Genomic DNA, 24,858 nt, shown 5'->3' with positions numbered 1-24,858 from the left:
GGAGGGTTGAGATCTCACATAACATGTTTAAACCCGCAGCATTTTTGCGCCTGTCCCAAGTCAGGAGCCTCTGGTCTTTGTTAGTCTTGTATGTTTTTTTTTAATTTTAGTTCATTTAATATATGTTTCGGAGTTTAGTGTGACTTCCATTTTCACTTAACTAGTACATATTTTTGTTGAAGGGCCAGCTGAAGCCCGCCTCGGGATTTTCTCGCTGTTTTGGAGACCCATTGGTGGCCTTGGGCTGTTTTCTGCTCTTTGGTCGGGTTGTTGTCTCTTTGACACATTCCCCATTTCCATTTTCAATTTTAAAGAAAAACAAAATGGCATATAGACACTATTTAGAAAAAGCACATAAGCAAAAATGAAAGACAAGAATACAAAAAATGAACAATGAATAATAACACAATGGCGGGGTTTATTAATACCGAGCTACGCCAAAAGGATTTACCAAAAAAAATAACTACACAGTAAGGCACTTTGGACTCACGAAATCTATGAAATGTCATTTCGTTTTATAATAAATAACAAATCCCGTCATGTTACTTCGCACTCTAAATTGCTTAGAAAATCTCATATAAGTATCATTATCAGCGTGGATTGTGAAATAATCTACATTCTTTAGCAGTGTGTCTTATAGTAATAAACAGTGTGACAAATCTTGTATATATCTGTCTCATGCATACCACATCACCATTTTTATAGTGTGGTAGCATTATAATAATTTAATCTTTATCGTGAAAATAACAGTAGATTGTAAAACAAATTATGGTCTTATGTAATAAAATACTATACAAAATAGTGTTTCAAAAACACCTTTCAAGTTATTAAAGGATTTCTCCCCCTCATTTTTGTTCACTTAAGAGTGTATTCGTCAAATGCTGTGGAGTATTGCAATTAATAAAAATAATGTCATTCGTTAACTCGAATTGACTAAAAGTCCATGATATATCTTTGAAATGTCCTTGTCAGTCAAAATTAAGATATATAAAATCCAATGCGACAGGTCATTTTGTTTGCTTATTGTATTCCGTTGGTGAACATTATGTTCGCTTAACCATAATAACCAAGGTATCTGCCAAACCATAACCTGAAAAAAATGAATTTTTCCAATTCAACATGATGTAATAACAATGTACAGTTTTAGAATTCGCAAAATATATCGTTGAAGTTATTTCATTTATTCAAACACAATTAAAATTCAAAGAAATAAAAGTTGTCAGGATAAAAAAGGGCATCGACACTTTTTGAGATTTAAATTATTTAATATGATGTTTATGAAGAAGGTATTTGCTTTCCTCTTTCATCTTTCTGTTTTATGTACTTTGATGACCAAGTAACTTAAATACTTGTTCCATTTTTAAGTGATTATTGGCCGTCGAAAAATGAATGGCTACAGTTAGTCGTAACGATTAAAAGTCAAATCTTACTATAACAAAACAGACAAGCTTTCAATAATGTACAAAAGCCAGATTTTTCTAGAAAAAATCGATATTCGATCACTTATCTGTTTCTCAATTTGTGTTTTTACACGTTAATGTTAATGGACATTCAGGAAGGATACATTTTCTCCAAATTGCTTACTTTTGTCAAACCACCTTGTTTTGTGGTTATATTCAGCATATGCAAACACCGGATACTGTTGTTGCTTCATATGTAAACAAGTGCTAGGATAAGATGAGGACGAACTGTATTCTTTATCAATGACAGCAAACCACCCTTTGGCATAGGAATCACATGGGTGACCATCTTGGAATGTCATGAATGAATAAGCATACCATCTTCGGTTTAAAAAAGTCAATAAAATTGGATTCATAATACAAAAACTGTATATGTAGATGTTCATAGCACAAACTGTGAATATTTTTAATAAGATAAAATAACAATGCGATATAACTGATTTTGGTACAAGACTTTCAACTGGCTTTACTGTAAGATCAAGTTTACTCAATATTTCAATGCTAAATTCATTACATTTATTTTGTTTCCTTATGATTCTAGAAGATTAACCAGGAAACTGACCACTGTCTAGGTAATAAAAAGGGTATTATCTCTTAATCGCAAAATAATGGCTTTTGTTATTACATCGGAACTACTAGAATACATTCTTTCTGAAAATATCATCATGAAAAACTGAAAGTATAGTAGCTTTTGCAAGTAGTGATTTAATTCCTATATTCCATATACATTTTGAGGATGCCTGCGAGATATTTACATACATCTAATTTTTAATTTATGCCGCTTTGTACAAAGCTCTGATTTTTCATCAAGATATTGTAATTTCCTTTGATTTCTTAAGTTTATGAGCTTAGGATTTTCTAGTCATTGTAACAAGCGTAAACAAAGTTAAAAAAATTGAAGAAATGACTTACGAATTCAGTTGGTATTTGAAAAAGCAACCATCCCCATACAAATCATCGAAACTGCTGTTAATCAAGTTTTTAGAAGAGAACCAGTTTATGTTATTTGTATTGGTTCCGTCAAAGATCATAGACATGACTAATACCTTCTTCTTGTATAGCTCTAATTTAATCTGCAATATTATATTAAATTAAATATATTCCGTTCATTTTATCCCATTTTCTCTGTGAATTTAACTATATTTTTCGTAGAAGTTTGGGAAAAGGGAAGAATATTTTCTGTTTTCACAGTATTTGAACTACGAAATTTGTTTTTAATGTATGTGCAATATCATAATCAAGACCAGATTGTTTGATCAGGTTTCATAAAATGAGATTGTATGTGTCAAACGAAGGTAAACATCTAAAACAAGTAGGATACTTGAAAATTTCATTTTACTAACCTTAACTTGTTCATAAACGTTTATAGCGTTTTGAGATTTTTATTTAACAATGTTGCAATGCCACGTTTCCTAAAGCATAGAACGTGCTACAATATGTAATCAATCTTAACATCGGTAATGAAATTAAATCTAGGTTTAATCCACCATGTTCAACATAAGGAAATGCCTGTACCAAGTCAAGAATATGACAGTTGTTTTCCATTCGTTTACTGTGTTTGAGTTTTTAATTATGCCATTTGTAAAGGAACATTCCGTTTTGAATTTTCTTTGGAGTTCGGTATTTTTGTAATTTAACTTTTTACAGTAGACGAAAAAAACTTAACTATGAATAAAATGTCAAATCGATTTCCGAAATTTTATGGTTTTTATTGTTGTCTTTGTATGCAGTTTCTACTTCCACTTCAGGCCTTAATGCATCTCATCTAATTTAGTTTTATTATACATCTGGACGGATCTAGACTTTTTTTTCATGGCATCCTTTACGGAAATGAATACTATTATATGAATAACATATACTTAAAGACATCCTTGAAATCGTGTGCATGCTAATTGGATAATAATCAAGGTTCACATTTCCCATTTGACAGAATACATTTGAGTATTACTAATGAGAAAAGAAATAAGTCAAAAGTGGTCATCAGAAGGCTTGCTTTATTTCATTGGTCATGAACTTAGTTTTACCTTTTAACCCTAATTTCATTTTCGTTTAATAACGTGGTATGCATTGTTTAAAATGTTTGGTTTGTTTTTAGACCATTTTTATGTCATTTGGGTGCATTGTTTGTGTGCTGTTATCTAAACTGACATGTGCGTTGAGGGGTAATTCCACCATTGTTTTCCCCAATTAGACTTTGTTAAACTTGCATTTTTCAAATCATTGTGCAGAATTTATCTTTGTTTCAAATAAAGAAATAATTGGCCTGAGTAAAGTTTTAGCCTGTCCAGTACTACTGTGAAAGTTTCACATGACATTTCATTGGTAATAACCGTTACCGGAAGTACACCAATCAAATTTTCATCCCTTTTTCCATTTACAAGCTTTAGTTACAATGACACCTAAAATCCTAAATATTTTATAGAAACACCAAATAAAAAAATAATGTTGTTTTGAAACACCAAAAATATGTGTTTGTGAATCAAATTTTTTTCTGCAATGAAATATAGGGTTAATTTCCAGAGAATATTATGTTTCGACCCCTTTCGCATGAAACCGGATTATTTGGTAGTGTTACACTTACACAGGGAACGGAAGTTTACACCTACATGGGGAACGGAAGTATTAGCATTAGCGTAAACATGAGTAGGGATTACGGAAATGGCATTTAGTAATCATTTTCTTTTCTAGATAACCTGAACCAATACATGACAAGTGAAGACACACATCTTAACTGTGATGCTAATTTTAAAACAGTTTTCATATTTATGAAATTTGGTAGTCAGAAAAGTGGCACGCAAAAATAAATTACAACGATCAGTATATTATAAATGTTGTAGAGTTGCGTCAATTTATCATGATGATTTGATAAAGACAAATAAAGTTATCTGTTGCATTTAATAATATTTCATTACAATAATTAAGAAATAGTATTGAACACAAGCTACCAATACTTATATTTAGTCATTTCCTTACATATATAATACACATATACGGAGACAGCAATCTATACACATCATTAGTATAGTAGAAAGTAAAGGAATGAGTCACACATTGGTAAAACTAGGACAAAGAAAGAGAAAATATAAGTCATTTGTTGAACAAAAACAAATCAAACAAAACATTGAAATGATTTCTCAGAAATGTATTTATCCGCATTGCATATTTGTATCATTGTTATTAAAACTGAGAGCTAATCAAACGTACGTATATCAAATCTATTATGCTAACTTATGACCGTCACGAATTTTATTCGCGATAGCACAGGATCTTCAACGTTTGTATTAGGTTTTGGATTTTCAAATATTTTGGCCTCCAGCATCAATAAAAAGAGACATTTACTGTCGAAATGTGCATATTGTGCAGCAAAATTGTACCATAAATGTTATTATCAATAAGCTGTGGCATCGCCAAATGTAAATGCAACTGAGACAGGATACTTAATTTGCTATGGTCTTAGCACTTTCAAGAATCTACCTCCTCCATGTGCTTGGAACGCAAATGTAAAACCTAAGTTCATGTATGCAAAAGATAGGTAAAATGAAGCATCAAAAGAATAATAAAAATACGACCTCTACTGGTGCTTAAATGTCAAGACCAACTTTACCCGTTGAAGTTCGCATTACAGTTTCTATAAATATTATGTTTTATGTCCATTCAATGTAAATAAAAGGAATTTTGGATTGACTGCAATTAGACAACAACCAAACGACAAATAATATCAAAAGATATAGTGAAGTCGGCATTAGGTCTTAAACCACAAACAAGCGTCTATACAATATATGTCACGTTCTCGATCATCCTGTATTTTTGTGCAAACCGTTTATTCATTCCATTTTTTTTTTCCTTGGTGGACTGTTAAGATTAAATAGCCGAATTAATTGTAGATTTACAGAGTTGCTATGTTGTTTTGGGGATGAATATTTTTTTCAGTAAAAAGGAAGATCTATACATTTTAAAGAAAACATTGTTTGATTGAAATCGGTTTAGACTAGGTTAAAACCGTATACCATGTTTAATCACTCGTATCATCAATCTAGATATATATATAATATTTATGTCTTTTAGATAATTTGTTAAAAATAAATATATATGGACATCCCAATAGTATATGGTTATCTAATACTGTCTTGTACATACAAGAACAGCAAACAATAACAGTGATAACATACCTGTTTGATGTTTGATGTAGCCCAGTTATCAATGATAGGACTCTTCAGGTGATGTTCTGATTTGACATTAAATATTGATATCTCCTCGTTCTCGGGTAAACAGTTTTTAGATATTGTACATATTGATGGTGTTTGTTTTCTCCACTTGTCATAAATACTGTCACCATTGCCACTTTTTCCAAGGAATATCAGATGCCATTCTGAAGTTATTGTTAAACATTGTCAAAAGTTTATATATATAACAATATCGTGCTTACTTTTTAAACTTAATTAGTTCAAGTTACTACGAATGAAGTTTGAAAATTATCTCAACATAATTGCTCTTCAACTTCGTATTTTGTTTGGCATTTCAATTTTTTGATTCGAGCGCAACTGGTGAGTTTTATGAAGACGAAACGTGCGTCTGCAGTAACAAACTATAAGCCTTGTATCGTTGACTAGTTTTTACAATCGTCATTTTTGTTTCTCTTCTACGAAGTCCGTTTTTGTATAACTTCTTAACGGGATTCCTTGAGGTTGGTTACGAGGAATCAAGACTTTAATATAACCTTTGTTTATTGTTTATATTTCTACTGTAAAATAAAAAATCGATGCTATTTATCAATCAAATACATATCAAATGCTTTCAGGATTTCAAAAAGACTATTTTGGAATGCAGTTACTCCTCTCTTATTTGGAATAGAAATTCAAATACAAAATTATAATTCCTTTCAGCAATGTTCTCGGTATTAAAATACCTAAATGTGATTTACACATTATTCTTACACAACAGAAAACAAACAGTGATTACCTTTTACTGCTTTCTTTGGTAGAACGGAACACGATTGGGTGTGATCTACAATGACGTCATCGATACCTATGTCTCCTTTGAGTCCTTTACCGCATGTTACATTAATCAGAAGCTATAACAAAAATTATCGTTCATTTTTATTATAGGAATTTTGTAAACTATGTTCTGTTTTTTTATTCTGTTTTTCCTTTTTTTTAATTAATTTTCACATACATTGCTTGTTATTTTCATCTTGATAGTACTCTGTGTCTTACTTTTGATTTTTTTATTCTTCTACACTCTCTTTAACAGTTGAATAAAATTGTCTACTTGTCCACTTGCATTCAGTCACTTTTGATTTAGTGTGTATTTTTTTATACAACTATAGGTCACTGTAAGGCCTTCAACGATGAGTAAAACCCATACCATATATAGTTCGCTATAAAAGGCTTGCTAGACTTTTCCAACAAGTTAAAGTCTATCGATTGGAATGTGTCCAATTCCATTTCAAACAGCTTTATTTGAAGAGAATTTTCAATGTAGAAAACATAAATGCGATTCAAATGAATTTATGTCTGGATGATCCTCAACCTTTTATTGTCAGAGTATTCCATAGAACGCCAATATACGTTTCGCTTTTAATTGGATTCAATTGTAAAACAAATAATCTTGTATGCAATTAACACTCAGTCGTCCACCATAGATATAGAAAATATATTAAGCAACGTTTATTGTATTTGGCAAAACCTTTCGGAATTTTGGGTCCTCAAATTCGTACTTTATTTGACCTTTTAACTTTTTTGATTCGAGCAACACTGATGAGTCTTTTGTAGACGCACGCGCGTGTGGCGTGCCAGTTTTTAATCCTGGTATCTATGATTAGTTTTTTTTACCCCATCGGACAACATCGATGTAGATAATACATCACGCAATCCAAAGTCAATTGTGCAACATACATGTAGACCTATATTATTTCATCTTTTATACTTACTCTGTAATGTAAAGCACTGGCTATTGAAATTTGCCCTAGGTTCCACTTATGTCCTTGCCGTCCCTTGAGTTTCCAAATAACTGGAGATCTAGATCCTTTAACATCTACTGACACAGACAGTTTACCAATATGATCTCCATCCATATGGTACCAGAAACCTACACATGTTCCATTTGTAGGCGCCAGTCTTGTACTTCGAATACTAGCGACATTCCCTGAACTCTGGGGTGATGAGCATTCGGTATATAGATATTTTCCTTAAAACAAGCGTTTATACATTAAATCGTTTTAGCTTTACGACTAAAAACTGCTGAATAACAAAATATAATTTCTGTTAATTTATTTCATGATTATCAATTTACATCTCCAACATTAGACTGCAAACACAAGTGGTAGATATTTACATTTTTTTAAGAATTGATGAAAAATGTTCCAGAAAGTGTCACCTATAAGTTTACTGATTCACCACTGCCCGTAGATGTCATCACGTTTTCGGAACTGACATTCATTTATAGTTGTGCAAGTATTTCTCTCATACGTATTGTGGTCCCGCGGAAGATATTTTCTCCACATTTTCTCTTACTGTCGATTTGAAGTATTTAAAAGAGAAACAGTACTTAACAGATGTTACTAATATACAGAATAAGTGATATTGGAAATAAAGATAACAGTGTGTTGAAAGTTCCGACGTATTTCTGTGTGGAATAGGTATGGTTTTCATGTGTACTGTACATATTTACTTGTAATGATTCCGACCAAAACGTTAATCAAATTTTGTAAGTATTTTTTTTGTTTCGAAGATATTGTTTCACCTTTCATTTTCTGTAATTTTCTTGTTTATAAAATGTTGATTACCCGAAAAAGTTTTTCTTTCCCAGGAATAGATTACGTTAGCCGTAATTGGCACAACATTTCTGAATTTTCGGTTTTTAATGCCCTTCAACTTCCTTTATGATTTGGCCTTCAAACTGTTTTGATTCGATATTCATTGATGAGTCTTATGTAGACGAAACGTGCGTCTGGCATAACAAATTATAAACCTGTTATCTTTGATGAGTGTTTAGTACAGATTGTACTTTTTTGTTATTGTTAATGGGTTAACATGATTTAAGAAAATGGAACATTTTTACATGTTTTTAAATGCTTTTGAAATATTTTCCACAATTAAATTTTTTTATTTTATAAAAGTGTAATTGTGTACTATTAATGAAGTAAATTAATACATATTTGAGATTATGGATTCGAAATCAGGTTCTAGAAATAATAGTTGGACAAATAATGCCCGGTACCAGGGCATCAATTACGAGAGATACCATGAAATTTATGCAAAACAAGGTAACTACAGAAAAATGCTTCTTTATACAATGGTAAAAACCGACGACGCACTCCAGCGGGAAAGACGACAAATCTTCAGTGATCAGTTTCACAAAAATTCTTACAACTAAAGTTGATCATATGTCATGAACAATTCAGTATACTTAGATCAACTTTAGTCGTGAGAATTTTAGAGAAGCAGGAGACTAACTTACTAGTTTAACCCCGCCAAATTATATATTTGCCTGTCCCAAGTCAGGAGCCTGTAACTCAGTGGTTGTCGTTTGTTGCTGTATACCATATTTGTTTTTCGTTCATTATTTTGTACATAAATCAGGCTGTTAGTTTTTCGTTTGAATTGTTTTACTTTTGCCATTTCGAGGACTTTTATAGCCGACTATGCGGTATGGGGTTTACTCATTGTTGAAGGCCGTATGGTGACCTATAGTTGTTAATTTCTGTGTCATTTGGTCTCTTGTGGAGAGTTGTCTCATTGGCAATCATAATACATCTTCATATTCTTATATGCAAAAGTGTTAAATTGTATTTAATTGTGGAGTAGGCAAGTAAATAACATTATGTTACCCATTAGCTGAAAACCTGCAACGACTACAATGAAAAGACTAATTCATAAATGCAAGGTTTAAAACTTATTATCATGGGATTCAATCGTCTTAATCTTGCTGTAAGATGTTAGCCATAACCTTAATGTTTAAAGATAAATTATGAAGGTCAAATAAGAAGACCGATATTAAAAAAGATTCAGTTTCGAGCGTAAATACTTGTCATCCTATGCACACAGTTATACGTCATATTACACTTAAAATATCATACACAACTTTTTCAGTGAAGTGCAACAATACTAAAGGTACCAATTTTGCTACACCGGATGATCATTTCGACAATAAATGTATCTTCAGTAATGCTCGAGGTCAAAATATTTAAACAAATCCAAAACATAAGACAAACGTTGCAGAACTGACATGACCAAAAAGGTCCAAAAAAAAGCCAAACACGAACGAGAACAAGAGGTATGCATAGATTAGATGCATTCCTTAATTTTCAATGATTTCTAAAATTTCATAATTATAGATCAAAACAATATCCGAATTCAAAATTAGATATTTCAAATGAACCATCGTCAACATCTCAAAATCGTGATTTCACGATTTGCATCCTGTTTGCACAATTTTTAAGATCTAATTTTGTCTCCTATACATACAAGGTTTTTGTTAAGAGCACAACTTCACATCTGTTAGACCGAGTTAAAAGGAAAAAACCTTGCGAGACATTTTTTTGTTTACAAGATTAAATATGCATGAAAACAAATTATTCGGACATTTACACATATTTGTCTTTAACCAGAATCTTTGGTTAAATCTGTTTACACTCCCAATAGTAGTTAATTTTAGAGAGCAAACAACTAGCATTACACAGGGAAGAATAGCACATACTTGAAGTATCAACTGACAACTGGAAATCAAAAAGAGTATGTGTGTTTAGGGTTTCCTCCTTGAGAAAAAAGGATAGATAGGATGGAAATTTTTTTCTTTTGCAATATTTTTTATCTTGAGTTAATGGATAGTTCATGTTTATCACCATTCACTCCAAAATAACAATTAAATTTTAGGCTGAAAATTTTTGAAACTTGCTACTAAATATGGCATGTAATGAAACCTTAAACATAAGTAGTTTTTATTTTGGTCTAGGTGTGACACAAATCCTGTTTAGTGTCACTTTGAAACTCTAAAAAAAAGCAATTACCAGTTTTATTTTGGTATGTATGATCCACAAAAGGACTTGCATCTTTCCTTTGAGTGCCTCCCTTTCCAACCGACCAATCAAAATCATCATTTGATCCCAGGGCGTTTGTCCAGGAACAGAGACCAGATTCGAATGTACAGTTACCTATTGTTATAGTATCACACTGTATTTAGTTAATAACAATAGTTTACATGTAAATTAAATGATGAACAAATACACAGCAGAACATCCTACAAAAGTATCTTTGAAGTTTAAAGGTTAGTTGTATCTAGGCTGTTTTGACGTAATTTCGAACTCAATAGCCGATCAATAAAATTTTGAAATGCACACATGGCACATGATTACGCACTCTTTCGTTATCTTGTAACTTTTTATCGGAGAAACATGGTTTACTGCTGCCAATGATCCACTTAGTCTTTTCCTTCTTTGCATTGTTATTAAATGTAATTGATTAACTTGATATCACAAACCTGAACAACTTATCGTTAGGAGAGCATAACAGACACGTTCTTTCCCTACATTGTAATGGTAAAAAAGAACGAATTGAATAAAAGTTGCTATTTTATTATATTAAGGACATCCAAAATTATTGGACTGTTAGTTGTTTCTGAAGTATAAAGGTGTTGGGTTATTTGAAATAATTTGAGAATTGACACATGCTTACCACTTTTTCCAGAATAGCAACCTCCTTGCTTCATATGAATATCGTCAATTGCAATATCACCATGATAGTCAGAGCCTACAACACCTTCAAAGACAATATGGAATCTCCCAAAGTTCGCAGGGACTTCAATTTCTCCCAGTAACCACTTCTTGCCTTGGTCACCTATATAAAATATGTACCAATCAATGGTCTATGATCCACTGAAGTGAAATAAACATTGCACAGAGAATACACTTTTTGTAACGAAGATTGAATACGATTCAAAACAGGATAAATGTTCTTACTAAGTAAAAAAGAAAGTAATATTCGTAAAGAAATTAATTAATAGACTAGCGAAAGTCAAAGTGATTCTGTAAAATGTATATTTTGTTTGAAATTATGACACAAATCAATGGTTTGTGTTGAATTTATTTTCAGAAAAGCAAAAGGAAAATTCATGACTACTTTTATAAATAAATGTTTTTTATTTAGTTGATTGGCTATTCCACAGGCAGAAGTTTACCAACATTATGCCAGGCTAACTTTAGATAAATAATTGGTTTCATGCAATGATAACAATTTATCTTTTTCTTCTTTTTCTTATCAAATAATCGGATAGTTTAGAAATGAAAATGATATTTGAGATCTACCATCTTTCATCGGCTTTGGCCCTGTCAGTAAATATTAAAATCTAACAACTCTAGACATTAAAATACCCGCTTTTGACCATATCGAATTTCCTAGATTTTTCTTTTGCTTCAAGTAAACATTAAGCTTGCTAATCGTCTGTCCAAACATATGATACCAGAACTGTACACATAGGTCCGATGATGGTGATGGCTGTTCTGGTGTCATCAATCGAGCGATATCGCCAGTCACACGTGGGCTTGATGTTTCAATAAACATAAAGAACCCTTGCAAAGCAAATTCAGTAAATAAATAATGGTTCATGAAATATGAAATTGTTTGCGGATCCAAGTGATAAACTTGCAAAGTGTCGGTAAGTGAAAAATTGTTATCGAAATTGACGATATGGGGCATTATTAGAAAGACTACGTTTTGATGTTGCGGTGTAAAATATACCAGCTTAATTGACTTAATATGTATATCGTAAATTCTTTATCTTTTAAAAGCAGAATTCTGACAATTGTACATGGCAAATATTGAATCTGTGAACCAAATTTGTTCTTTGTATACGATAAAGTCGCAAATATATGAAATATTTAGAGAACTATACAAAAAAGGCGCTATAAATGGAGCACTGAATTGAATTGTACCAGAAAGCTGTGGTAAATATATCTAAAAAGTAAAATAACAAAAATACTCCCAAGGAAAATTCAAAACGGAAATTCCCTTAACAAATGGCAAAATCAAAAGCTTAAACACATCAAACGAATGGAAAACAACTGTCATATTCCTGACTTGGTTCGTGCATTACCTTATGCAGAAAATGGTGTATTAAACCTGATTTTATAGCCAGTAAACCGCTCACTTGTATGACAGTCGCATAGATTTCTATTGTATTGATAACAATGTGTAAGCGCGATTATAACAAAAATCCATTTCAAACCTATTTTACCCTTGGATACATCTAATTTAGAATAAAGTTTTATATTAGTATTTCGATATAGTTTTGTTACTTAATTTACTTCGAAATATTCTACTCGACAGATTTCTATAACATTCAAAGGGTTATGATAAAAAAAACAACAATTATTAAATGGTTTGACATCTTTAATTTTCCTCAGGACTTAATGTCCGGTAGTGCAATTGTTACAATGCTGAGTCTCTTTTCACAAAAAATCTTAAGAGTAAAAATACTCGTAAGTCATTCACATTTCAATATAACTTACGATCAGTTTTAATCGTAAGATTTTTTGTGAAACGAGTCGCAGGATTGTCATTAACAAATATAAAGCATGTTCTTTAAAAAAAAAGAGGAGAAGGTCCAATGTAAAATATTTCGTTATAAAATTAGAAATATAAATCTATGAAGAATTTAAAGTAGATATATAAGGTCAACGTTCCACTGCTTCATATTTAAATAAATAAATTTGGTGTATTTACTGTTTTCTGATTGGTTAAAAGTATTACCTTTATTTTCAATGTTGTTAATTTTTATGGCGACACGCCCACTCTGACGTTGTGTATTCATACGCCAACATGTGTGTACGTTGTTAATGTTAATATAATGTGAAGAGTCAAAAATTAATTTTATGGTTCAATAAATTCAAAATAAATAATAGCCATTCATTAAATAGTTACATAAGCATGATAAGTGAATGTTTAATGATAAACAATTATTCTGATATGTCTTAGAACTATTTCAGTAAACATCAACACCTTACTTTATTTTGTTGAACGCAGTAAAACATCGAAAGATGAGTGGTCAATATGTACCTTTGTTCTCCATTTTGTATGTATGGTCGTTCTCTGGTCCAGTGTCTACAGATGAAGTTTCTCCTGTCTGTCGTGTCCAATCAAAATCATCTGAACTATCCTGCTCGAATTGACAGATATCCGAACTCTCAAAATCACAATTAACTTTAAAACAGAACAACAGTCATTCAAGATAAATAGTTATATTGCGTTATTTCTGTTTTACTTATTTTTTTTCTCCTCAAGCAGTGTTATGTTTTGTCTAGAAATTACTGAGAATTTGCGATTATGTTGTACTGAGTAATATATACTGGCTTATAACATGAAGTAATTGTATGCGCTTTTAACATCTCATTGGTAAATCACAAAGAGACTGGAATCGTGGAGTTAAATAGACTTGACAAACGGGGGACATGCGATACGAATGCATCGATATTATTAATAAAAATATCTGACATCTGGCATTGTCTACTAAATAAAAAACAATAACAAAAACAATTCGATCTGTTTAGTTGCTTTACCTGAATTTCTACGTGCACAGGAATCAGACATGAGTTTTACGTCATCAATTGCAATATCGCCTTGATATCCAGCTCCTCTTATCCCCTCAAACACGATCTGGAAATTTTGACTGATTTTTGTAAGTGGAAACTCTCCTCGAATCCATCCTTTACCTTTGTCACCTGTAAACCGTTATTAAAATGAAAAGTATTCTGTTTTGTAAGATATTTTAACATTAATCTTATGTCTTATCAATCCAAAATTAATAACTAGAAAATGCTTTTTTAATTCTTTTAAAAGCGATTTCATACAGGATAATTTAAATTTTCAGAACATCATGCTTTATACATACTTTATTATAAACTATCTTAATTATTACAGAAAGGGGACCATTTAGTCATATCCTGACATTACAAGAAAAAGTATATACTAGACAATTTGTAAATTACAATATACATAATTTAATCAAGACCTTCAAAGGTTTCCTTTCCTGGTCAAAGTAATCGGCGTTTACTATTGATGAATTAAAACACGACTTCTATCCAATAATACATGATAAAAATAAAATGTCAAATATTCCTACTTCGACATCCCTTTTTTAAATGATAATTCCAAATCCGGAATATGGCTACTATCCAAGCTGAACCTGTAGATTTTTTTGTTAAATATTTCCCCGTAAAATGACTTATTTTGTATATCAAATGCTTCGAATTACGTTGCATTAAAGTATAGTATGCATTTTTTTAATATTAATTAATTGTGTAGAACTTCTAAACAACACATCCGTAATTCATCCCTTTAAGAAGTCAACATGATTTTAGTATTCATTATTATCGCTCGCTACTTTATTCCCCATTTCTGGGGTTTTCCACTTATAATAACCTTAATCCACCTGTCCTAAAAGTATCATTAGAAAAGCCCAAACAAGTATTGCGAATGTAACGTTAAATTTTACTTGTAAACTGTGTTTTCTGTGCTATTTAAGCGTGAAAATAAACCAACCTTTCTTGGTCAAAACAGCCCTTCCTAGCCTTCCATTTGATTTCACATAAACATTTAAAGTTCCTATGTGTGACCCGTACATGTGGTACCAAAACTGCAAACAGCCTTCATCTCTAGGGCGAGACATACTGGGAGATATTAACCGAGCTGTGTGGCCGAGCTGTCGTGGGTTAGATGCTTCTATATGAAGATAGTGTCCTGTTAAAGATAGAAAAATAGTAAATCCTACAAGTTGTATGATTCTTTAGTTTTAAACAAAAATATCTATGTCACTTATATGTACGATTTTTTAGTTATACTACATGTACTTAACGGCTTTTTAAAAATATTTTAGGAAAGAAAACTATATAAAAAAAACACCAGAGCAATTCGGCCAATTGTATTGAAGATGCGAAATGTCATAAAAAAACAATTTGACAAAAATCTTTTATCATAAACTGTAACGGTTTCTGGTGAATAGCAATAACAATGCAAACGGAAAATAAAGAACGTGACTGCTTTTGACCTCAATTTTCTGGTAATGAACCAATGACCTCATACCAAGACTAGCTCTAGCTCTATGACTTACGGTTTATAAGTTACAACGACAGAACACTTACATCTTAACTGCAAAAAGAGAATTGACTGCTTTAAACTATCACAGAATTGTTTCGGTCAAAATAATTTGGGAAAAAAATCAAATCGATATCTACAACAGTTTCATAGAAGTAGCGATAACAAGAAAAAAGTGAACGGGTAGATAACTCCCGTTGGGATAACTGTTCGGTAATAAAGGGTCAATGATGAAACCGTTATCACTGTTCGATATAATGTGCCAAATATGTTCTATATGTCTCGCAAGAAAAAAGCCCATCTTTTTCAATATTGTGGGAAGATGAAATATTTTGAAAATTAAAAATATCCTGTGGAAAGACCACAAAAAATGATTTTTAAAGAGATCATACACTTTAATAAAGAAATATCAAAACAATAACTCCAACGATGCTGTCTACCTTTAAAGGATCCGAACGTATGGTCATTTGCCGGTCCTGTACTTGGTGACGGGGTTGTTCCAGATGTTCTTGTCCAATCAAAATCATCCGTCTTGTCCTCTGTATATCCACATATATTGAAAGATTCAAAATCACATGACAAAGATTTGTTCTTATTTCCTGTAAATGAAAGTTACATATTGTCATTAGAATTTCCAAGAGAAAACAATTAACAGATTCGGCGATTTGAGTGTGAATTTAATTTCTATCACTTTAAATTAGAACAGTTGAGCAAAAAAAATGCATTTCTGAAAACCATTTCTACATCTTTCCATATCTCGAATGATGATGAACTGAACCTGGTTTTTTTTCAAAAGAAGTTACTCCAGTACAAATGACGAAAAAATCAAAGGTATTTTTTTACTTCAATGTTCTCATTTAACAACTCATAAGTCTTAGCATGGAATAAAACATTTGTAAAAATAAAAGCTTGATGATGTAGAATTGAGGTACTTTTCCACAACGAACGAATGAACCAACAAACAAAACAAACAATTTCTTATTTGTTAATTATGAAGCCTTGAGAAGCAGAGCAATAACAGTTATAACTACAATTTACAAATGATTATGTTGAGTTTGTTGATTGGAAAATAATAATAAACTAAAACTAAATAAATGATACGAAAAGGGAGACAACAAACACAGTGTATATCCTTAAAGCGATTGAGAGAACACAAATTGTGCAGATGCATTTTTGACGTTATAATTGATGCAAAAGCTGTAAAGTCATTTCAATTAATCTGGTTCGGTTAAGAAAAATCAGGAAAACAAAAATGGGGGTTTAATATCAAAATCCAGTTAGATGTAAGACAAGCAATATCGTGTCAAAAGAAAAAAGGCAAACAGACATTAAAAAAAAACCTCCACAAAACACTACACAAAATTTGAACATGAAGACCCGTACCAAATTTCAGGTATGAACTCAGGATTGCAGGAACTGCTAGATTAGTAAGTTGTAGCTTTTGTGTTAAGATATAAAAGATAGATTCGTCAAAATCGATTATCAAGAAAGATATGTAATATAAGTGCTCATAGAAAAATCTTAAGAGGGAAATGATGAAACGGCTATAAATAAGTATGTAATGCATTTTTGTAATTAAATGTTTACTTATTTTGTGTTATATCTCGTCTCACTATTTTTAATATGTATCATCTTTGATAAGTATTTAGTATGCCGATAAATTTTCACTTCTGTACTCGTACTGTGAACAACAAATTTATTAATTTTGTAAATAAAATGTTTCCGTACTCCTAACAACAAAATTATTATATTCAAATTTACCTGTGTACGTTATTTTATTTAACGCCATTTTGTCCCAGGTTAGAGTTGTCTTTTTGACACTGTTGCTACATCTTTTTTTATTAATATTGTATTTATATTGTGTCATAGATCAAACTTATTCGTTCAGTGTATGTTTACTTGTTTTTGTTTATATGTCTTTTTGATCGAGTTAAGCCATTTCAATTGATATTTTATAGTGTGTCTTTTCATGTTGTAATGTTACACTACTATCTCAGGTTAGGGTGAAGGTTGGCGTCTGTTAAAACGTTTAAACCCGCTATGCTCCTATCCTAAGTCAGGAGCCTGTTGTTTAGTGGTTGTCGTTGTTTGGTAAGGTTCTTAAGTGTTTCTCGTTTCTCGTTTTTTATATAGATTAGACCGTTGGTTTTCCTGTTTGAATTGTTTTACACTAGTCATATTGGGGCCCTTTATAGCTTGCTGTTCGGTGTGAGCCAAGGCTCCGTGTTGAAGGTCATACTTTGACCTATAATTGTTTACTTTTTAAACATTGTGACTTGGATGGAGAGTTGTCTCATTGGCACTCATACCAAATCTTCTTATTTATATGCTTTAAAATGTATCTATGTTTCTTCAAATTGCATGACGCCGCTGCCGATTCTTAAAAACAAATGGTGTTAACATTGTCTTCAAGACTTTTAAGAATATTGGTGTAAAATCTAAGTAAGATGGGTATTATTTACATCGTTTTCATGATTTTGTAGTAATTTTGTTTTTATTTTTACAGCAAAACGTTAAACATTTGCATATTGTTTTCGTCAATTCAATTGAATATCAGTACCTACCCGGTGAACATGATCCTTTCTTTATGTCGACATCATCTAATGCAATATCCCCAAGGTAACCAAGACCCCTAACCCCTTCAAACACTAACCAAACACGACCAGACTTGGCAGGAATATCAAATTCTCCCAACCTCCAAGTGTTGCCTTGTTCACCTGTTTCCAGAGAAAAAGCCAAGTATATATTTGAAGCCCAATCAAATCATACGGAACTCTCACTTACTTTTAGGCGCGGTAAGTTTATGCGAAGATCAATAAAATTAACACCATGACAATTGATCATGTATGTGGGGAAATCTAGCGTTTCAACGTCAACTACCTGCATATAAATATGTTCCAAAAACAATGAAATTCTATATCAATTCAAAATCGGTAAAGCTCTTCCCTCTAAGCATTTTTTAATAAATTTGCCATCTTTACACTTTTTGTTTGCCTGTACTGTTTCGGCCCATTCTGTTATTCTTACAAACGTTTCTTTGCTGTGTCTTCCAAACATTTTGCCTCGAGAGTTTCTGGAGAAGGTTATTCCAGAAACAAGTACACACTGATATTGGTAACATATGTTTTCATTGACGAGCCTTAATGTCAAAGAATATCTGTCATATTTAAAGTCAGAATTTCGACTTAAGAATAGCTCGTCTATATTCTAAGCAGTGATTTTCTGAAAACATTACAAAGCTAACTATATTTAGCATAAATATTCGTCAAAACATGAATATAAACCAAGTAAAAAATATCTGATTTTAGTTAACGTTTTCAGAAAACTCGTGTTTTAAAAATGGAAATAATGCCTTTAATTTGGAGCGTCCATGGCGCTTTTCTGGATTAACCTTCGCCGGGATCACTCAAACTCAAACATGTGTAGGTCAAGGGTGTATGAGTACTTTTAACTTGCTGGAAGAAAATTTATAATTTAAGGTTCATATGGACCCTTCGTCTAAAATGGCTGCATTTTCACCTCAAAATTTACTCTGAGTACAGAGAAACCTGTGCATCTGGAAAAGTTTTAAGGCATAGCATGCCCTAGATAAATAAAATTCAAATATATTTTATGTTTTTGAAAATAAAAAACTTAACCGGATTTTGCAGTGCACTTTTTTTCATTCCTCCAGAAGGTGCCAAAATAAACTAAGTTGGGAAAGAGGTTTGAGAACTTCCCCACAGGTAATAATTGAAGTGAACTGTTTTGATTGACATGGACAATAGATGGACAATAGATACCTGACAATAATTGGTGATTTAAACTGTGTACCTGAGTGGACCATATCAAGTGAAACTCAACTGTTTGTTAATTTTATCATCTTCTGCAGGGACGAAAAAAAGTGCACTGCTAAATCCAGTTAAGTTTTAAATTTTCTAAAACATACAATGCATTAGAAGTTTATTTATCTAGGGCATGCTATGCCTTAAAACTTTTCCAGATGCGCAGGTTTGTCTGTACTCAGAGTAAATTTTGAGGTGAAAATGCAGCCATTTTAGCCAAAGGGTCCACATGAACCTTAAAAAACATAAAGCGTAAATCGAGAAACCCTACTTTACAAATTACAGCTTTACCTGTTTTCCTCCAGACTGGTTTTCCAAGGATACCATTAGTTTGTAGATAAACATTGAGAGTACCAGTGTCTTGTCCGTACATGTGATACCAAAATTTTACACATCGATTAGCCGACGACGAGGATTGTTCGAGTGAAACTAGTCGGGCTTTATCACCTTGAAGTCGCGGGCTTGAAGCTTCGATGTGCATATAATAACCTTAAAAAATGTATTTCAATGTTTTATTGTGCTGTTGAGTTGATGATTGATTAGGAAAACAACACTTTATAAATACCATGCGTCAGTAGCAATTTTTGGATCTACACCTTCAGGTATTCATGTTTAGTGAAAAATGAGCAGTTTCAAAATACAGGGTATATAATAATACTGTAGATAATTGCGTATAACGAACTGAAAGTATATCATTATGATCTGGTGAAGCTGTTTTAAAGTTATAGGATATAAAATAACAATCGTTGCTTTGTGTTTTAATTGAGTGATCTTCAGATGTTCTATGAAACAAATGAAACAAATGAATATAAGTTGGAAAATAACTGAATATCCAATTAAACCATACATACATATTACGTTGATCTTGTAAATTACCAGTTTCTCCAAAAGAATGAAGTAGTGTTACACCAGATCGGAATAACACGAATCACAAATTTTAAAAATGTATACAAAAATTCAATAAAATGTTTGTTTGTTTGTTTAATGTCGCCTTTAAAAGGTGGAATATTTTATTATTTGTTGATTTCTGTAAAGAGGTAAGAAAATTTCTCCACAGACTAAGTATCTGTCATCGACTCACATAATTAATTACTTGATTTTTGCTTGCACATCGTCCAGTGTCAATTATTTCATGCATATTCAGGACAAAATATATTGACAAACACAATGAGTCAGTTCTGCAAGGTGGGACGACTGGAATGACAAGAGGGAAATAGGGACTCCAACCGGAAAATAAGGGTATGTTTGATAGGGGCGGACATTTTTCGTTGCATCACGCTTCATACAGACTTATTAGATTTGTTACACAATGTCATGTTTTTCTCTGACTGTGTCTTTACACTAAAATCCATTGGATGTTGAATATGTACTGCTTGATTTTTAAGTCTTTTATCTTTTTATTAGTTGTTATCGGCTTTTAACTAGCTTTCAGTAACTGCGAGAACTCTCAGATCTGTACTTGGTGTCTTTTGTGTTTTTGTTATGGATTTGTTTGTGCTTTGTATCGATCTGATGAGTTGACTCTTTCCAACTGATTTTTATATTCCGTTCCTAAGTTGTACTGTAACACCACTGTCCCTTGTTATTGGGAAGGTTTGGCGCCATCAAACATTGTTTAATCCCACCACATTCTGTATGTGCCTTTCTCCGAAGTCAGGAGCCTGTAAGTCAGTGGTTTTTGTTTGTTGTTGTATATCATATTTGTTTTTCGTTGATTATTTTGTACATAAATCCGGCCGTTAGTTTTCTCGTCTGAATTGTTTTACAATTGTCATTTCGGGTTTTTTTTTATAGATAAGTATGCGGTATAAGATTCCTCAAGGTTGGATGCTATACGGTGACCTACAGTTAACCTCTACGTCATATGGTCTCTGTTGGGGAGTTGTCTCATTTGGCAATCAAACCACATCTTCTTATTTTATATTGTTGCAAGGGTACTTCAACATGCGGAGAGCGTGTCACTCATCCATCACAAGGTACCAGATTAAAGGTCCCCTTTCCTGCGGGACGTGCATGTGTGCATCCCGCACAGCCGAATGGGCGCCTCACTATAACAAGGATAAAACTGTCTGAACTAGAGAAGTCCAGGATAACCCGGTTAACCCTTGGGGTACACTATGGATCTATAAAACTTCACTATTTTAACCGATTCTGGACTAGTTCGTGGTGAAAACGTTGCAAGGTATATAGGGAATAAGGTCTATCATTCTTGGTTGTATTGACAAATAAGTTTTTTCGCCGTGCTTGTGTTGTTTGGTTGATGTCTAACACATGTATGTTTAGTTAACTTTACCTGTATCAGATTTCTTTGTGTGATCGTGTTCAGGTCCCGTGTCTGTCGATGGAGTTTCACCCGTTGATCTTGTCCAATCAAAATCATCCTTTTGGTCCTGCTTATAACCACATATATTAGAGTTCTCGAATGTACATGGTGTCGAAACACATGGGTCAACTGAAGAAGAAAAAGAAAAACACGTGATGTAGTTCTAGCTAAATCTAACTTAATTGATGAAGGAATTTTCAAATAAAATAGATAAAATGAACATTTTTTAAAACGATTCAAAAGTTGAATTTCTAAGGATCAAAATTTCCTTATAACTGTTAGGACTATGTTTTTGGAAAAAAGGAATTTGTTTCACTTTTAATTTTAATGAAGATGTATTTGGAGCTCTGAAGAACTCGTTAAGAACGGTAACTGTCGTCCCTAAACCATTATAATGCAGCTTAATGAAGCTAGATAAGTTATGTATACAAAACACATATGAATGGTCGTGTAATTCTTATAAACTTCGTCTCTTTACTTTCAAACAATAAATAGGGTTATACATAGACGATCGCACTTTTATAATTTCATCAAAAGCAAATGAAGTAGACATTATGACTCTATTTCATCAGAGGAAGTCATACTTATATTACATGTACTCCATACCTACACGTTCAGCTGTTTAGTCGAATATTTAAAGATATTTTAAATGGGTTTACATGTTTAATGATTGTTGTCTACTTTCTATCAAGGGTATAAAAACATTGCATTTATCATATGTAAATATTAGATTTTAAATATCTAAAAAGGAACTGACTGTTTACTGTCATCTCGAAGGTTGTATACTTTTATTATATGCAGAGGGGTATAATAAATTGTTATGACTTGTATTCGATCTTATTGTTTATTTGTTTAAACTAAAAATATATTGAACTTCTAGGTTTATTTACACTGGCAAGTGTCGGGGATATACCTTTTCAAATGATTACCCAGGCAACAGTTTGGGATGAACTATCATATTCCTAATTTGGTACATTGCAAATGAAAGCGGTTGGTTGGTCTAGAATTTAACAGCACCTAAGCCCTTTCACGTACATACAGATTATTTAAGTCCATCATTGATTTCTGTATGCACGCCCCCTCAGTAAAATAGAGGCGAAAGATACCAAAGGGATATTCAAACTCGTAAGTCGAAAACAAACTGGGAATGCCATGGCAAGAATAGAAAAACGAGCAAAAGACAAATAACAGTATACAAAACAGAAGAAAACTAAAGACTGACCAAAAACCAGCAAGTGATGCACTTGTACCTTCATAGAGAACGACACATTAAGAGAGAATTTCGGATACACGAGGTAATACTTTCCATTGGTCGCAGTCGTAACTGGTTGCATCCAATCAAAAAGGGCCTTTAACACGATCACGTGTAAAATTTGTAGAAAATGTAGATAAACAATTGTGACGTGCTGGTTGTGCAACAAGTCTTTACCCCCAAAACATACGACGATATTTAGTGACAATTTAAATGTTCTTAATCAACTAATAAATGTTCCTAAATATGTTTCTTGCGCAAATGTTGGAATGTCAACGTATATTTTCGGTTCCTGCTTCACGAAGTTTGTAAACTCTAGACGCTACCGTTTTTACACCTCCACACTGGAGAGTTCGAGTGCTACCATTGTTCAAGAATAATGTATTCGGAATGGGCGTGACTTTTATCAACCGATAGATGGCGCAACATTGTTATCACAAATGTTGGCTTAATCTGCCAAGGATGGAGAGGTGGGCACTGGATCTTAACCCTTGGCTAGCGAAGATGCTGTTCAAAGAACATGACACCAATGATATAAATGTTTATCTACTCAGTATGTGTTTGCTTCATGTGATAAATCTTTTTTTATAAAGGAAATCTTTCTATTGAATGTCGTTGATATATCATTAACTGCTTTTATTATCAGTTCAAGTTAAAGTACATCCGATACAAAAGTATAAGAAGCTGTGGTTTCATTTCAGCAGTTTACGTGCTTTGAGTTTGATTTTTTTTTAAGTTACTGCGAGCATTGTTTATATGTCATTGTTTATCGTTTTGCATGTACTTCTTGTTTTGTTATTCAATTTTCAGCTGATGAAAGACGATATTGTCATAGGTCTCATTTATATATATATCGTATATAGTCTATGTCTCTGTGGTCTTAAAAGTTCTAAAATTCATTTTTAATATCCAATAACTAAATTTGGAAAAGTACCGTTTCACCAATAGTTTTGAGGATGAACTATATCTGAATACTGAATGCGACTTATCGTCATCGGATTTTACTTACCATGAGCGACATGACGGATGCCAGTAGTGGCACAAGAACCCCCCATTTAGTAACGAAGTTCACCAAAGGTGTTTTTTTTTTTTTGTGTGTGGCGTGTTGCTTTTTATTTTTTGAAATGTATGTATTGTTTTGTGAACTTTGTTTGCCTGTTCGGGTTTTGTTTTCTTTGACCATGGTGGCGTCTGGTTTCTTTGATTTTCTACTACCCACTTGATATCTTCTTCCCCGTTGAACCCTAAATCTAAAAAGAAGATATCATATATGAGTGAAAAATATTAGTATATGCACTTACCAAAATTCAAAAGCACCAATATTATTCCAATTAATTTCATTAAGAGGAAAATGGCCATATTGTCGAGTTGGAAAAAGTACAATGGTGGGAAAGAGATCACGACATATTGTCATTTTTATGATATTTGATACATTTTATGTTTTGTATATTTCAATTTTATTTAACAATCGAATATTTAGTTAATGGGTCGATAAAAAAAAAATGTTAGACTGTTCTAAATGTTTTCGAGGTCACTTTCGCCTTCAAAAAGTCAATGTTTTGAAATTTACCATAGTTATTGATAAACTTCTCATAAAAACCTTTTCTAATTTTTACAAAAAACTAAGGATTCAAATTTCTCAGAAAACAGTCATTTTGGCTTCTTTTTGTTAACGTTCCCACTGGGACGTGAATGTGTATATATTCATTCAGCTGAGGTAAATGAACTCACGAGTTAAGATTAATTGCAATAGGGCGTGTACATGTGTCCATAGAGACATGTGAAATATCTAAAGACTGTTGTTCTCTCAGAAAGCATAGTACACTCAGAAAGGAGTTTAATCTGACGTCAACACTAAAAATTAACGTTTGCGTTTCCTATATCCAAGTGAACCTAAAAACTAAAGATTCTACCG

The 24,858-nt window shown here is 32.3% G+C and overlaps 1 protein-coding gene across 1 annotated transcript; it reads right to left on the bottom strand.

The window, feature by feature from the left end:
• Window positions 1–324: 324 nt before the first annotated feature.
• LOC127706086 (MAM and LDL-receptor class A domain-containing protein 1-like) lies at window positions 325–24,341 on the bottom strand. Its single transcript, XM_052210538.1, has 17 exons — window positions 24,245–24,341; window positions 21,662–21,820; window positions 19,660–19,857; window positions 18,109–18,261; window positions 15,985–16,143; window positions 14,993–15,190; window positions 14,011–14,172; window positions 13,511–13,654; window positions 11,827–12,024; window positions 11,132–11,293; window positions 10,468–10,611; window positions 7,390–7,646; window positions 6,420–6,531; window positions 5,630–5,829; window positions 2,373–2,533; window positions 1,585–1,781; window positions 325–1,090 (listed from the first exon to the last, which is right to left on the bottom strand). The coding sequence occupies exons 1-17, from the start codon at window positions 24,300–24,302 to the stop codon at window positions 1,044–1,046; spliced, it is 2,709 nt and encodes a 902-aa protein (XP_052066498.1). The 5' UTR covers window positions 24,303–24,341; the 3' UTR covers window positions 325–1,043.
• Between the last annotated feature and the right edge of the window lie 517 nt (window positions 24,342–24,858).

This window comes from Mytilus californianus, unplaced genomic scaffold, assembly GCF_021869535.1.
Source record: "Mytilus californianus isolate M0D057914Y unplaced genomic scaffold, xbMytCali1.0.p SCAF_6, whole genome shotgun sequence".
Taxonomy (NCBI): domain Eukaryota; kingdom Metazoa; phylum Mollusca; class Bivalvia; order Mytilida; family Mytilidae; genus Mytilus; species Mytilus californianus.
This window is presented reverse-complemented; position numbering and strand designations above follow the sequence as displayed.